Here is a 16,997-nt window from a genome sequence, read left to right on the forward strand (position 1 = left end):
ACAACTTCATCGACTTCACAGCGGCCTATGATATAGTCGATCGAGAACAGCTATGGCAGATCATGCACGATAATGGATTTCCGGATAAACTGACTCGATTGATCAAGACCACCATGGCACAAGTGATATGCTTCGTGCGTATTTCAGGGATACTCTCGAACCTTTTTGAATCGCGCAGAGAGTTACGACAAGGTGGTGGACTTTCCTGACTACTGTTTAACATCGCCCTTGAGGGTGTGATCCGGAGGGCGGGCATCGACACGAGGGGCACAATAAGATAAGACCGGTAGTCCTCTACGGAATCGAGACAACAACGCTTCTCGCGGAGGACCTAAACGCTCTTGAAGTTTTCGGAAGGACGGCGAACTATCTACGGTGGAGTACATCAGACGGACGACGAAGAATGACGACGGCGTATGAACCATGAGCTGCAGGCGCTGCTTGGAGAGAACCCCATTGCACACCTGGCGAAAGTCAATAGACAGTCACGTCGTATGAATGCCGATCGACAACCCTGTGAAATCACTTTACTTAAGCAACCCTGCCGGGACCAGAAATGAAGGGGCGCAGCGTGCACGATGGCTCGACCAGATCGAAGACGACTTGCGGTCGATGAGACGCCCGAGGAACTGTCGAAACACAGCCCGAAACCAACCAACATGGCGAAGACTTCTTGATACAGCACAAGCCACCGGTTCTCGTCTGATTGGTAGGGTAAGTTGGTATTATATTTCTGGTGGTGAAAATCTGTGCAGATTTCCCATAAATAAATTAAAAATTGTATATAAACCCGCAATAAAGTTCATCGGCATTTACCAATAGTAATCCGTTACAAGCTTAAATTTATGGTATGTTGATAGGTACAATTTTTGGTGATAGAGAAACCAGGTTGGTCGATTTTATTAGGTGTACTTTTAATAGAATTTTAATAGCAGCGTGATACACTGTTTCTGTTTACGAAGTAGATGAAATGTCCACATTTATTCACAACATTTTGACAATAATTTCTAATTTTACTTGACGTAAGGGAATTTTGACAACATTGAACGACGTAAACACTATAACGTATAGAACATACCGGTTTTCAATCTAAAGAATCTGTCACATGAATTTGACGTAAATAACGCAGCAGATTAAATATATAAATACATTATAAATTAAAAATAGTTAAATAAATGATAAATTTTTGAATTGCATCAATTCCGAATTTCTGTTTTATTGTTGTTATATCGGACAAGAATCCCTACCTATTTGTACTTTTTAACACACCAATCTGTAATTTGTACGAAAAAGTGCATGGAAACTAAGATCCATCACAATATTGTCAAGTAGGCAATATTAAGTATAAAAACACATAAAATGCTCCATTGAAATCAGCAGTAGATTTTTAATTTATTTTTAATTTCCTCATAACAACGGCCATAAACTTGTAACTTTGAATCAAAAAGTATCGATCCAGTCATTTTTGTTCTCAAACTTTGGCAATTACCAAGGAAAGCGTTCGGTAGCTCGTCGCTATCAGAATAACGGCATTAGTGAAAGATTAGGAATAAATTGGTACTTTCCAACAGGTAAATTAGTTGTCAAAATTATCTACCACAAACTTAATGAGCTTAATATCTGCTATGTAATTCACAGCTTTTATGCTGTACGTAACACGACAGCCATTTTCATGTCACGCAACTTTTCATCGCAATCAGAGCGAACAAATAAGAATCGTAATGTAGGCTTGCAAATATGACAAAAATAGAATATGCATTGTCTATTGTATTGTACAGTTATCACGTTCTTTGTAGATGTATTGTACAAGGACTACAAGGAGAATGATTGAAGAACGTGAACACCTCTGGAAAATAAATATCTCATCTGCATTAGTTATCGTTCCGAGAAAGGACACATCCCTGCTGTTCGAATCATTAGCATCAAAATAGCCCACGTGGGAGCTTTTCCCTTTTACTTTTTCCACCTTTCGCTATCGCTATTTCGGTTGAATATTGGCTGTACGTGAAGGACAACCCTCACAGGTCAAGTACAAACTATATTATATTTCTAGTTTCTATTTGTCGCTGGAGGTTGAATGCTTTCATTGACGATCCCCAGGGTAATCAGTGTACACTTACCTGCCAACCTTGAAGCAGTAGACTCCGATCGACTGCCCGCAGCCACATCACGGCGTCACCTGCTTGAAAATCTCGCAACTTTCGGCACCGGTCATGGAGGAACATACCCAAACATTTCAGCAGTTCCGAAGTTGAGGCCTGTGTGGTGGGTGAAAAGAAAATACGTTTGTTAGTGAAATGTTATCAACAATTTTTCAATGGTACACAGCTTAAAATGGGTGAAGTTGCGTGGCAAAACTGAAACAAATTAATATACCAAAGCAATTACACACCCTCTTCAGTCGAACGGCAAGTATGATTGCGAGTGACGGTTTCGTTGTTCTTGGTACATGTCTCTTACATAGGGATAATGACCAGCTCCTAGGTATCCTGCAGGTATAGCTATAGAGGAGTAATATTTCTATAATGCTTGTTATTAAGCAACACGTTACTGACCGACATGCAAGATTCAAATTACTCTTCCCTGCTGCTATAAGTGGCTAGTAAAGCAATACTTTATGATGATATCATCCAATTTGAGTTGGTTTCACCGGATGTGGTGGTCAATGTTACTTGAAGTAACAACAGAATTATTTGGGTTTTGCGGAATTTCTGTTTTCACCACACAATATTGTTTCTGTAATCTCTCGTTCACATAGTCAGAAATGTGTTTCCATCGAGCTCTTCGCAGTCAGAGTGGTAGATAACATTAAGAGAGAGGGCGATGAAAAATAACTTAACTAACTAACCTCAGATTTTCATGTGGCCCACCGCGCGTTGTAAAGATGAAACCAGTTGCCCTGGTTCAACTGCTCTTGTAATCTCGCAGTGAGAGCTTCAACCCGGCATTCGTTCTATCTCCATCGGGGGTGATGTTTTCGCATTCAGCAATCTAAAAATAGTCTCTACCTGTTCATGGAAACTGTAATGTTATTTTCGGTGCTCTCGCAGACAGCCACCCTACGGAATGTTCAACAAATGGGCTTATCGAATTACATCAGTAGCTCTGAATTGGTTTAATCTGGCAAGTAACCTGGAACGCTCTGAATTTGCAGATAACTACGAACGGAGAAACACTCCAACTGCACAGTACGAATATTGATGTGGCCTTGAATGCTTCGTTTCGTAGTTCACAAGGATTACACCCGCGATAACGAAACAGTTATGAAGCTCGATGATTTACAAAAAGGAATCGTTGCAAGCAAAGGAAAAAATAAAAAAAAGAGAGATTTCTCAGATAATCCAAAAGCTAGAAATGCAATCATTTTTTTGTGCAATGCGAGCAGAAAATCGCACTGCATATAAATCGAAGAAAATTCCAGGTGCTCTCGTTTGTTTGTTATACAACATCGATAGCAACAATACATCCTGCCAGAGAGCTCAGCATGTTAGGTAAACCATCCGGGGCTTCTGATTGGGCGGACATATCGAAGACAAATGCTTCGATACAAAATCGCATCATATACCGGAATCGATAGGTAATCAATCAAACGTCGTTCCGTGGTGGACGGGGAATTAACGTAATGCTGATTATAGCAGAAACCATGCGATAACCAATGCCTAGGATAGTATTCATCAAGAAGGGAAATCGGGGAAAAGCACCATTAATCATTCTAATGTTTTAATTTCACAATGGTCCGTAGTAGTTTGGCTTGTCTTCTGCCAGCACGGTTTTTGTTTCGTGAATAATTGCCATGACGGCATGCCAAACCTTGCACACGGGCTAATTAAATTTTATGTTGAGTATGTTAGCAATCTTTGACATATTTGTCACTTTTTAATCTTATTAATGTTCACAAAAAAAAAGAGTTTCAAAAAGTTGAACACTAATAATGTCATTTCTGTAGATTTGTAAGATGTGCTCAGACACTCGTTTAATCTAGTAATCGTGGAAAAAATATGTCTACAACAACGTGGTTTGTTGTCCTACATGTTGTAATAAAACCCATTGCGTGTATAAAACATTTCACAAGCCAACACTTACCGTAGGAGATGAAATATTTCACTACCACGTTTTGGCCAAACAATATCGGGCACACATCAGACAGACCAATCATGTTTTGGTATCATGTTTAGATTTAGTCGTACTTGACCAGCAATCACGTAATCGTCACGTTCGAGCTGCCCACTGTGAGATAATAAAACAGCGCCGCAGCAGCGGCAATGCATCAGTGGATATCTACCGAGAAAGAATCAATTGCTGTCTCATTGCACACCGCCAGTAAGCGATGATCTCGACCACGGTTATAGTAATCGTTCTAGTGTTGTTGCTGACAAAAGTGACTCCATCGTTCTGCTTGGAGCGCGATTTCTTCCAAGTGCAGCGCGAGTGCTTTCAGTATCTCAACATCACCAGCAGCCGGTGGTCGGAGTACGTCGATGTAGATGACTTCCCGACGGATCTGGAAACGAAACGTTTCATACGTTGTGTTGGAATGCTGTTGCGCTTTTGGGACGATTACAGTGGGCTACAGTCAACAGTGATCCGAAGCTTCTTTCGACCGGATTGTTATGATGTTTTAAATGTGAATCGCACCGAACAGTGCCTAGAGAAGTTGCCCATGAAGGTTCCGGCTGGGGACTCGTTATCAATGGCGTTCGAATCATTCCGATGCTACTACCATCAGTATGGCAATCTCGTCTATACGAAGCAATTCATTCCGTGGTCCCAGTGGGAGCTGCGTCAGATTAAGTATGAGTGTGAAGATTTACTGAAAGTTCCGTCCGCAAGGCCGCATCGAATTCGTGACCTGCCATGTCTGACGCAGTGCGTCGTCATACGAGCTGGTCTCTGGTGTCCGGAAGTGGGCCCTCTGTTGGACAGAATTTATACACAATTCGGACAGGGCAAGGTGGAATCTGAGTATATTCAACGGACGAAGGACTGTGTCGAAGTGAATCGAGAACGATACTCGGATAGCTGTCAGCTGGCCGATCAGGTTGTTCGTCAATGCTTTAGGCAGAAGACTAGCAAAGACGTTTCTAACGCAGTACCTGAGGTGTATTTTTACCCGCTGCTGGACTAAGCGGGGTTGTAATTCGATAAAGCTAGTGTGTTAATTGGTTATCAAAATTAGAACTGAATTCTTCAAAATTAAAAAGTGATCAACTTGTCGACAGAAGCAGATAAGAATGAAATGCCTATTTCCGTAAATATATCAATTGTATAATATTTCCGTATTATCTTCTGAATCTGTTCGATTTAAATGTTAACGTGTCAACTCATTAGTTTAACTTAAATATATCATTTTACACTGTTAATTCTCCATATTTATTTAGGGTAAGCATGTATAAAAGTCCATATATTCGCAAACTAAAAAATAGTCAGAGGGTTCTATCCAAGACACGATCGTATAACTGACGTAGAATACGCGCACCCCTCGACAAACAATCAATCTAAAAAAATAGTTTTATCCCATTTGCATCCCGACACGTTCACACAAGAAGTAGATAAACTCATTCAATAAATTGATCGCAGGCTGCAAATTTATTACTCCGCCTTATAGGGAAATATTTAAGATACTTTCAGTTGACTTTTTCAAGTGTGGCTAATAAATGTGGAAAACTCATTAAGGCTGATACAAATTTCGAACTCTTTTTATGTCCAAGGTTATCAAAGTAAGCCAAGGGGAGGGCGAAAAATAAACAACATCAAGACGAACAAAAAATGTCTTTGATAAAAGTTTGTATACAAGTTACGTCGTTTGTGACTTGCATTAAAAAAGTTGAAAAATAACCCTTTATCACAGACAAACAGACATGCCACTTCGAAGAAAAATCCTCAGAAATCTTCGTCCTTATCCGAAACTTTACACTCATGCGCCACCATGTGAGCTTATTGCATACTAATTTGCTTTCGTAAAATGGTTTTTGTTTTTGCTAATGACTTGCTTATATCAACACCAGCGGCATTACAGTTTTTGTCTTTGATAATGAATGTGTACGCTTGCTTATAGCGACACTAGCAGCATTATTGCCCACTAAGCAAAATTTCAAAACAATCGTTATTTTTCTGGTCGATGAGATCGTCTTCGAGTGGCACGTCTGTTTGTCTGTGCCTTTATTATTGTTATTATTTATTTATTTATTTATTTATTTATTTATTTATTTATTTATATCATCTGACGTAAAGTCTTAATGAATGTTAAAAGAGCCATTAAAAGTTTCTACTATTAGTTATTCTATGCTTAAAAATACGACTTGGCTCATCATACTCAAATAAATGCTCTACACTCGTGAAAGTTCTTACACTAAACGCAGCAGGTTCATATAGACTGATCCGAAAATTATAAATACATCTTCTTTCTTGAATAAAACAAAAAATACAGGATTTATCGGGTCATTTTATTCTGAAATATAGATAATAAGTGTTTTCTTTCCAGTTTCAATTCAAGTTGGGATTATTTTTCGTAGAATACGCGAGTTCTCTAACTTTTATCTTAACACTACTCATAAGCTTTTGCACAGTGTGTTCTCCGACCATTTTTACCACTTTAAGCCAATCTTTTTCAAATTTTTCAACATTGTCCGCTGGTTTGACATATTTCCTCAGCTTTGCCTTGGTCAAAGCCCAAAAAGTTTCAATAGGGCGAATTTCAGGGCAGTTCGGAGGATTCATCTGTTTTGGGACACATGTGACATTATTTGTTTTATACCACCCTAGTGCATCCTTAGAATAATGGCAGGAAGCAAGATCGGGCCAAAAGATTGGAGTATTGTTATGCTGCTTAACCATGGGTAACAACCTTTTCTGCAAACACTCTTTCACGTAAATTTTACCATTCATTGTGTCATTCGTAATGAATGGACGAGATATTTTCCTACATTGAAATAAGGCCTGCCAAACCATTACCTTCTTGCCAAATTTTTCGGTGTAAATGGCTTTCTCTGGTCCAGAGACATCCTTTCTCTTCGGTGATGTATGAAATTGCGGTCCTGGCAGAGTCTTATAGTCCAGTTTTATGTAGGTTTCGTCATCCATGATAACGCACCCCATTTTTTTGGTCAGAAGTTTGTCATAAAGCTTCCGAGCTCTCGGTTTCACAGATTCAGCTTGTTTTGGATTTCGTTTTGGCTGCTTCTGCTTCCGACGGGTCTGCAGACCCATTCTTCCCTTGGCACGCATAACATTACTCGCCGAGGTTCCAAGGTTTCTCGCCACATCTCGTACTGATACTGAAGGATGCCGCTTGTAGTATTCCTTAACCTTTTTGCCCATTGTGGGATCAACAGGCCCGGGTTTTCTACCACGTCTTGGGGCATCAGTAAATGATAACAGAGGCTGTCATTTTTCTAACATTTAGTGCGAAATTTTGAAAATGCATGGCCTTTCTCCCGAGCAAAGAAAGCGAATTGGGCACCGTGAGTGGTCTTTCTATTAGAAAAATAGCCGGAGAAGAAGGTATAAGTGTCGGAGCAGTTCAAACCGCATTGCGGAAGTATTCTGAAGAGTGCACAATACTTCCGCAATGCGGTTTGAACTGCTCCGACACTTATACCTTCTTCTCTGGCTATTTTTCTAATAGAAAGACCACTCACGGTGCCCAATTCGCTTTCTTTGCTCGGGAGAAAGGCCATGCATTTTCTAATTTCGCACTAAATGTTAGAAAAATGACAGCATCTGTTTCTTTTGGATGTAAACAACAGGACGCAGCCAACGTTTGGTTGAATACTGCACGTTATTTGAAATGACGGTTGATCGTAAGTGTATTTATAATTATCGGAACGGTCTATAATAACCAAAGTTTGTACGATGGTATTGGTTTACAAGCATAGAAGAGGGCCTCAGCATGCGTTGAGATGCACGAAAATTCATCATGGACAGCAGCTTCGGGAAATCCAGTTCAGCATTTGAAATCTTGGCGATAAATACAGCCTGCTGTAACGGCGGCGTTCTGTAGTGTCAAGTCCAAGTAGATGACAGCGGTTCGGATAGGGCAATAGGTTGGTAGAATCACGCCAAGGTAAATCTCTCAGGGCCAGTCGAATGAATCGTCTTTGTACACGTTCAAGGCGCAGGTTCCACGACAGCTGGTGTGGAGTCCACACCACACTAACGTTTTCAAGTAAGATGCGCACTAGCGAACAATACATTGCTTTATACTGTGAGGGTCCTTGAAGTCACGCACAACTTTAGCGATGAATCCCAATCGCCTACCTGCTTTCGAAATAACTGCAGCGCGATGTTTATCAAAAGTAAGCTTCCGGTCAAGAATAACTCCAAGATCAGTTACGCAATCGACTCTACGCAGCACTTTTCCATCGACAGTATAGTTGAAAATGATTGGCGTTTGAGTGCGATGAAAGTTTAGAGTTTAGTTTACACCACGTCACAAATGTATTTAAAAGTGATTGTAAACGATAACAATCCTCGATGTTGCGAATCGTCGAATATATTTACAAATCTTCGGCGTAAACTAATCTGCAACCGGTCCCAAGAGCATCAGCGACATCGTTGAAGAAAATAATGAAGAGAAGCGGCCCAAGGTTACTACCTTGTGGTACACCAGACTTATTCGTGAACGCCCAGCTTGACTTGTAAAATTCTATCGCGCAGGAACGGTTCAAGCCACTTAACGAACCGACATGAAGCACCAAGTCGGGAGATTTTGTTTAACAATGTTTTATGGTCGATTTGGTCAAAAACAGTTTTGAGGTCTGTGTAAATGATATCGACTTGTACTTTACGTTCGAGTTCTGAAATGCAATGCGACGTGAAATGCATTAGATTCGTTGTCACAGATTGCCCGGGGAGTAAACCATGTTGGTCCGAAGAAATGTAGTTGCGTGCGCCACTCAATACAACAGAGCTTACAATTATCTCGAAAAGTTCAGACGCGGCAGACAAATTGGTTATTCCACGATAATTTTTGACATTACAACGATCACCACTTTTGAAGACCGGGAACATATAGGAGTGCCTCCAGACCTCGGGGAACTTCCCTTGTACCAAAGACTTGTTGAATATGGTGCAAAGTGGAGCGGCTAGAATATCAATGCAACGACACAACAGCACGGCCGGTATTCCATCGGGACCAACAGTGTACGAACATTTGAGTTTCTTAGCGGCGGCAGTAACCATATCATGTGTAACTTCGAAGATGTCAAAATGAACAAGATCTGCTAGCACATTCGCAGCGGCGCGCGCAGCATCGTCATTCGAGGCACAATCGGAGGCGAATACAGAAGTGAAAAACTTCGCAAAAAGTTCGCAAGAATCAGAATCCGAGCAGGATACCATTTCCTCCAAAGAATATGACGAAGCTTTTTTAGGTTTTTTTTCGACCGCCCCTCCCCATCGTAGCATTTCGTCACAAAGTCAGGCACCCCTCTGGAAAATTACGTAGCTATATAACAACCCCCCCCCCCCTTTTTTTAATTTTCATATTTGCTACCGTAGCTTGGCTTGACCCACTCCCCTACCTCCTCGAATGCTACGTCATTTATGGATGTTCCCTTAATCATTTTGCTTGCCTTTCGACAATACACTCGCTGTCACTGGACTTGTTTGGTAATAAGTTTAGCATATACGCTGTCGAAAAACCAATAATAATAATAAAACGGTTTGAACTTTTTTTTCCTTTTTTCCAAGCAAGTGATCTTTCCTAAAAGGACGATTGAGTTTATTTTCTACAAAGTTGGCAATCAATCGAATAATGCCTTTTTCCTGTTTTCTCCGAAGGTAAGAAGGGACGTAATTACGATAAATACGTGGAATAAATGCAAGCTGGAACCGATTTTTAAATATACACTCCGCGCGAGAATCAATGCACTAATGAATGATGATGTGATGAAATAAACCCGTGCGACTATTTTAAACACCTACGGGGAGGACTAACGCGACAAGTGGGCGGGGCCACGCACACGGTATTATGAAAGAAAGTAAAAAAAGTTGTTTTTTAGATTTGAGGACGAACGTTGCGCGCGAAATGCATTAGTTTTCCGTCAATTGTTCAACCGTCAACAAACTTGTCATCAAGATGACATCGAGGACACCAGCGAGCTACGGACAAACGGCAGAGCAGCCAAGTGCAGTCTCCCGTGCTCTCGCTGTTACCTGGAAAGCTAGTGAAGTACGCCGGTCCGAAGCCAAAGGTATTACGAAATACACTAGCTCAAAGTGAATTGTTTCGTAGCTTCTGCCAAGTACAAATTACAATTGGCCTTTATCGAGGCCACAAACATGTTCATGAAGCAATACTGGATTTTTTTACCGTGCAAATTATGAAATATGATGTATGCATTTATTTCAAGCGAATAAAAAGTCTCGCCGAAAATTTTGGCGATCATATTCTAACTATCGTATTTTAACTATCGAGCCAGTTTGAATAATGTTTCAATTTTGTTGTTGTTGTTATTAAGTTGTTCAGAATGTGTGGTACAAATCAAACCGTTAGAATAATGCAACTACACAACTTGGACTAAACTCGGATACAACTGCGCTAAAAAACAAGGCGCCGTTCGCTACGGAATGCTGCAATGAAATGAGTGTGTGTTGCAGCAAACAACATACAAACATAAAATCGGCGCCTGCTACGCTGCGGCAAGTCTGCTTGCTACTGGTCGATCCGGTTTTCAACAAATCATAAGTTTGGCTGGAGGAACAATGAAGACTAAATTGTTGCATGCTAGCTTTTATATGTGACTATCGTTGTGCACTCGAGCGAACGAAGCAGCAGCAACAACAAATCGTTTACATCATTGCATCATTGCGGCACGCGATTGGTTTGAACTATAAATAAATTACCGGACCGATAGCCTCGCGATGTGCTAGTGGCCGATCAAATAAACAATTGGCTATGAATTTAAACCCCTCAACTATGAAAAAATGTTTCAAAACTTGTTTTCATAAGGTAGAGAAATTTGTTCTCTATCTATCAATGACTAAAATCCATTCAATGGTAACAAAGCTTTAAGCATTTAAAATCATTCATTTTGCCGTTTCACAATATTTCAAAATGACACTCTATTAAAGTAAAACGTATTCTAGGTCAAAATAAGATATGAGAATGTTGGAAGATCCTTGTAAGTCATGGGATATATCGTCTGTGCAAGTTTGGTAGTTGTCACTAGCAGAACTTAACGCTCTAGTGCCCAGTGCTGCTTTTAGACGATCTTCAGTTAAACCTCTTAAACGCTTCAATCAATACTTTAAAAATGTTTACTATGTTACTATGAAGTCCGTCTAAAATTAATTTGGGCAGTAGAGCAGTGGTTCTCAACCGGGGGTCCGCGGCCGCCAAGGAGTCCGCGAGACTTAATTTCTTTCTGGATACCTCTGTGAAGGCGGAATTTCAACTCTTTTGCGTACTAGGACTAAAACGTGAAACAAATTAGACTTGCAATCGATATGAGACTGAAAAACGAAGCCTCGTATAGCAAAACTTGTATCTGAAATTCTTCTGGGAGGCCGCGGAGCTCTTTTAGCTTCGCATAGGAGGCCGCGGAGCTCTTGTATTTAGCAAAAGGAGCCGCGAAGCCATAAATGTTGGGAACCACTGCACTACAGGGTTAATACTTTGCTTGGGGGCCATCCACATATCACGTGGATAGCTTTGGGGGGGAGGGGTTATGTGTAGTGTTCACGGTCAATACAAAATTTTTAGAATTTATATGAGCAGTTGTCCACGGTGGGGGGGGGGGGTCGTGGGGGTTAAAATCGTTTAAAATTTGTCCACGTGGTATGTGGATGGCCCCTTAAATGTTTCATGCTTTCTACTACACTACTGCTCCGGGCGATAGGCCCCACCTCTAGTTAGGCTGATATGTTTCATTGCTTTAGCGTTTACTTCTGAGATTTCAAGAGCTGTTCAAGCTCGCGTACTGAGCTGTAGTAGGGGCATATGACGTTTGTAGTTTCTACATGGGGCTTATTATACTGCATCTGGGACGTTTTGGCCCGGCAGACTCGAAAGTTTGCGATTTGATTTTTTTTTTAATTACGGTGTTTTTGTGTAACAGTTATTACGAAACAAAATAGTAGCAGTACAATATCAACTAAATAGTGTATCTAACTGCATTAAAGATTTTTTATTTGTGATAAACATATGCTCTTTTATGCTGACAGAACCAGCTTCGGTAGCGGGCGATGCTCTCAAGAAGTGGAATCAAATCGACAGAAAGGGCCAAGTCAGTTATCATTGGATTCGGAGCAGATGAAATCCTTGAAATTGTTCAGCAGAAGTAAATGTCAACTGAAATGTGCAAGGATTAACAAGAAAAGCCTAACTTTGCTAAGGAAGCAGTTGGCAGAGAATCTAGAAGAGAAAGACCCCCAGGATGATTTGAGAAATATGGCGTTCGTCAGAGACAGTAAGAAGCAACAGGTTTACCGGCAAGTGCCACCGCTGTGGTAAGGTCGGCCACTCGCCGAAGAACTGTCTAGACTCCGGATGCAGTGATCATCTCGAGAATCCCAATCTCGGGAGAAACAATCCCTGGGACGCTCTTTTCGCAACAAACATGTGCATATTGTTCGTAGTCAACGCAAGGCGCAGCAGACTCCGAAGTAGCACAGACTAACAGACGTAACACTGGAACCTAGCTTCATCGCCACAAAAAACATTCATTTCAAATTTTCAATTGAATAACAGTCGTCGCGCGAAAACGTCGTCTGGTGCGCTGTCATGCAATCTCATACATATTTTGTAGTTCCCCATTTGATACATGCATTAACGCTGGCGCTGATGTCGAAATACACGACGCAGCGCGAACACGACAGCAGATGGTGCTAGTGTTACTAACGTAAAGTACTAGAATCGTCCGAACGATGATTTTATTGAAAATTTATTCGACGTGTTATGTCTGTTAGTCTGTGCAAGTAGGTTACTTACTTTCCTAACCGGGTTTAGAGCGACCTCTTCTGGTGGAACTTTTGGTTCTACAGATCCATTAATACCAAATGACGAAATCGTGGGGAAAGACGAAAAGGGTCACTGGCTGTCGGTTCTCTGTTATGAACTGCTGTGTGATCTTCAGTTGAGATTATTCAACCTGTGACGATCTATGAGGACAGTTGGTGAACATCTTCACGATGGCGCTGGGCCTTGAATGATTCGAATATCTACGGCAAACAGTTGGGCTCCACAGTCAAAAAGTGGGTGACGAAGTAGGCACTGCCATGCCGTTGAAAAGCGGCTATGGAGAAGACTTTCAGTCATTCGCAGTCAAGACGTGCAATCATTATCTACGATCATTTTTCAATAAACTGTTTCTTGTTCGTTAACGTTAACGTTTCTGAGTTCGTCTTTGTCCGTTCAAGTCTAAGAAGAAATGGGAATTACCGATTATCAATCAAACTTCACGTTTATAACGTCTTCTCCTGTCTATAATGTTAGGTTTGTTTATATTGTGGTGGTTCATATTGTGACGGTATATTGACGGTTTTTGGTAGGTACCCCAATATTTTTTTCACAAAAATCTGAAAATAAACAATGAATTGCTACAAATTTGAACCCACCTGTTTTACTCATCATCAAACCGGCTGTTTTTATTTTTAAATCACTGCTAGAACTTTTTTAGTAATATTGTCTTTTGCGATCGCGGTTGTCATTTATTGTCGCTGAAAGGCTCAAATAAGTTTCTAAGTAATTAATGCTAAAGAAGGACTCAGTATAAAGATTTTTCTCAATTGATTGTAAAATGGTTAAAAAATATTGTTTGTCATTTTATTTTACCGTACATCGCAATTATAGCCTACAATCGAATTAATTGCAGCTTTCGTAAAACTTGTTTAAAATTGCGGTTTTGAGTGCTCAGCTGCCATTCTGACGTGTGTGTATTTTCATATTAAATCACAAGCCGAGGAGCATCCTTGCGCAAGGACTCGGAAGTCGGCCGTTGCAGGGAACAAAACGGACACGGAATGTTAATTACCCGTACTAGCTACCGAGTGAACATATGAAAGGAAATCAAAGTACGAAACGGGAGAAGCCTGAAAGTTAGGCAAGGCGTAAATTACTCGTTACGTGGAGCAATTAACTTCCCTAGTCTCGAGTGATTTCGTTTCGATGAACATTTGCCAGGCGGCAGCTGTACGGACGAATACTGACTGCGTCGTTGGCAGAAAATTTATTTCGATTTCGTTCATGTGGAAATTCGTAGCGAGAGGAGCATTTTCGTCGCTGCACTGACGTATTCTCTGTCATCATCGTTAACGTTACACCGTCGTCGTCCTCGTCGCCGTCGGTGAGCAGCAGCAGCAGCACAGTACAGTGCGCCCGTGTAACACCCGAGCTGAGGAAAGCTCATTATGGATGAAATGAAAATTTTTCAACGAAAAAAAAAAAATATATCCGGAGGGCATGCGGATTGCTGTTCAGCCAGAGTTATACTGCACAAAGCAAATTGAAATGAAAATATTCAATCAGTGCTGATTACGGCATTCACGAAACTCCGTGGTTTAAATGAGTTTATTATATACATAGTACACTTGCTGTTAATTTATTATGTTTATAGCGTAACTTACCCAAGATCAAGAGTGTTTTGTATCACTAATGAGAAATTTCGAAGCTCAACTTTATTTTATTAAATCCAATTATCAACACTGTATGTTTGTCAAAATAAAATGTTGGTAATTGGTTACTTTTGCACTCGATCATAGCATTGTACTTTGCATGACAACTTTTTTCTAGAGAGATCATTACTTTCTTTTCTGCACAAGTCGCAAAACCGAATTCCAAACAATGGGAATAATATCTCTTAATGAGTGATGTCAACATACTGGCATGCCTTTCGCACCACAAATATGTATATTCATTAAATTGTGCAAGTCAAGCCATGATGGCGATTGCAAATAGCTTTGTGCAGCAATAAATTGTGCATTTAAAGGGCAATAAATTGCTTATTGGAAATAAATCGATAATAGGGTGATCCAGAATTGCATTATATCTGGTAACCTGGAGGCTCAACTTTGAAATGAAAGCTTAAAGTATTAACAATAACGTTTACTATGGCAGTAACTTTGGGAAATGCGGTTTAGAATGCGATTTATAAAAAAGACAGATTTTTCAAGATTTAAAAGTTTTAGGCACTTCGAATTTCAATTAAATTCTATGTTTTAAATTGTCAACGGATTCCCTATGATTTAAACTATAAGCCAGATTGTTTTCTGGGCAAGTCAAAGTCTCAAGCATGTTGTTTAACTATTCAAAAAATATTAAAAAAAAAATACTATAAAAACCTGTCTTTTTTCCTAAAAAGCAGCCATAGCAAAGATTGTTTCAACACTCTAAACTTTCATTTAGAGGGTGAAGATCCAGGCGTTCAGACACTCTAATCGAAAATGTGGGAAGGCTGGTGGGGTAAGATTATTGAATAAAGAGTCGCTTTTCTCCTGGAAGTAGAGTGCTGTATCAAAAACGGACCAATCTAGAAACAATCTATCCCTCTACTTTAAAGAAAGATTTTTTTTATTCGACTTGAATGCATTTCAATATACAGTTTTTTGATCATTGAGTTTGTATCATGATCGAATCGGGGTGAATCATGAGAGGATTCAACTTGCGTGTCGAAGTTCAAATGTTATCGAAGCATTTTACTGAGAAAAACATTGGTTTTTTAATCCTGCATGTTATTTGAACTCCACTGGGAGTAGTTATTGTGGCGAGAAGGGAGGCAGAAATTCTAATAATCTCCCTAATATTAACGGTTCTAAGTCTTATGCAAAGAACCGTATTTGAGATGAGATTCCTGTTCTTTAGAACTTGTTTCTAAAACTGCGTATATCCGGATCCTAACTTCGAAAGTAAGCCAACATCCACCTAAGAGTCGAGACTAATCATAACGATAGCTACAGGTAAAGTTTACCCTGCAGCAATAAACTTCACAGTGAAAACAACTGCTAAAAGCTGTCGGAACCAATTACCTAGGCAAACATTTCCAGACTCAGCTGCAGTGGGAACATTCTACCCGGCAATGATATCCACTGAGTTGTTTTTCCAATCAATCAAGAAAGTTAGATCTTTTTCCCTACAGTAGTCATACGACGAGCTAGCAAATGCGCTAAGCTCCGTATGCTACTCTCACTCAACGAATGGTGATTGATCTTTTAGCTAAAAGGATTAGTTTCTTCTGTCATCCCTTCTCATTTCGGCAGACCTTTGCAATAAATAGTGCTGCAGTTCCTCTGACTACTTTCCGCAAATTCGGATCTTATCACTAGTAACACTCGGGATGGAACAAGCTAGCATACGCTCGATGTATGCTAAACTTGCGTTTGCTTGAGCATCGAAGGGAAAACTTTCCGACAGGTTTATGACGGGATGTGGATTTCAAGTTTTTGGGCAAAAGTAATGTAGTTATTTGATGCCTTCCTAGAGTTAGTTAGTTAGACGGCAAAGATCTGAACATCGCAAAATATGCTAAATTTATGTTATCTCTTTTCACAAAGCTTTTTATAGTTTTACAAATAATCAAGTTCTTCCTAGGGAAGATTATTCCGCGTCACTGAACCGGTATTTTTAAAATGTTCTCATGTCAAATTTCAGATAAAAATAAGGATTAATTTGATTGTAAACAATCCATTTTTACGACCACGATTTATATGATTGCACTTCTGTTTCGTCTTGAATTGGTATACCGTCAAGCTATAAACTGGAGAGTACATCGATGATTACCAAGTTCAATTTTACACCCGTAGATATTTTTTTAAAATTTAATGGACATTTATTTACCACAGTTCTGTTGGCAAGTTTACGCTGGTGACCGGCTATCAGCATCAACCATGCATTATATATATTTACGACCGTTGCAAACCGGAACAGCAAACCTCAGCAGTAGTGCGGGTTCGCGCGAGGGAGAATCTTGCTGAAAAATTCATACCATCCCACAGTGACAATTGAACTGCGGTTTTATTACATTTTCAGCACTCTGTTACATTTCATCTGGTAGAGGTTCACC

The 16,997-nt window shown here is 40.2% G+C and overlaps 1 protein-coding gene across 1 annotated transcript in view; it reads right to left on the minus strand.

Moving 5' to 3' along the window:
- Positions 1 to 16,997, minus strand: part of LOC129727077 (cyclin-dependent kinase 5 activator 1) — an 83,692-nt gene that overhangs the window by 24,345 nt on the left and 42,350 nt on the right. The window contains exon 2 of the mRNA XM_055684494.1: positions 2,121 to 2,258. Coding sequence (XP_055540469.1) covers positions 2,121 to 2,258 — 138 coding nt within the window. The remainder of the gene's footprint in view (positions 1 to 2,120; positions 2,259 to 16,997) is intronic.

Source organism: Wyeomyia smithii, chromosome 3 (assembly GCF_029784165.1).
Source record: "Wyeomyia smithii strain HCP4-BCI-WySm-NY-G18 chromosome 3, ASM2978416v1, whole genome shotgun sequence".
Taxonomy (NCBI): domain Eukaryota; kingdom Metazoa; phylum Arthropoda; class Insecta; order Diptera; family Culicidae; genus Wyeomyia; species Wyeomyia smithii.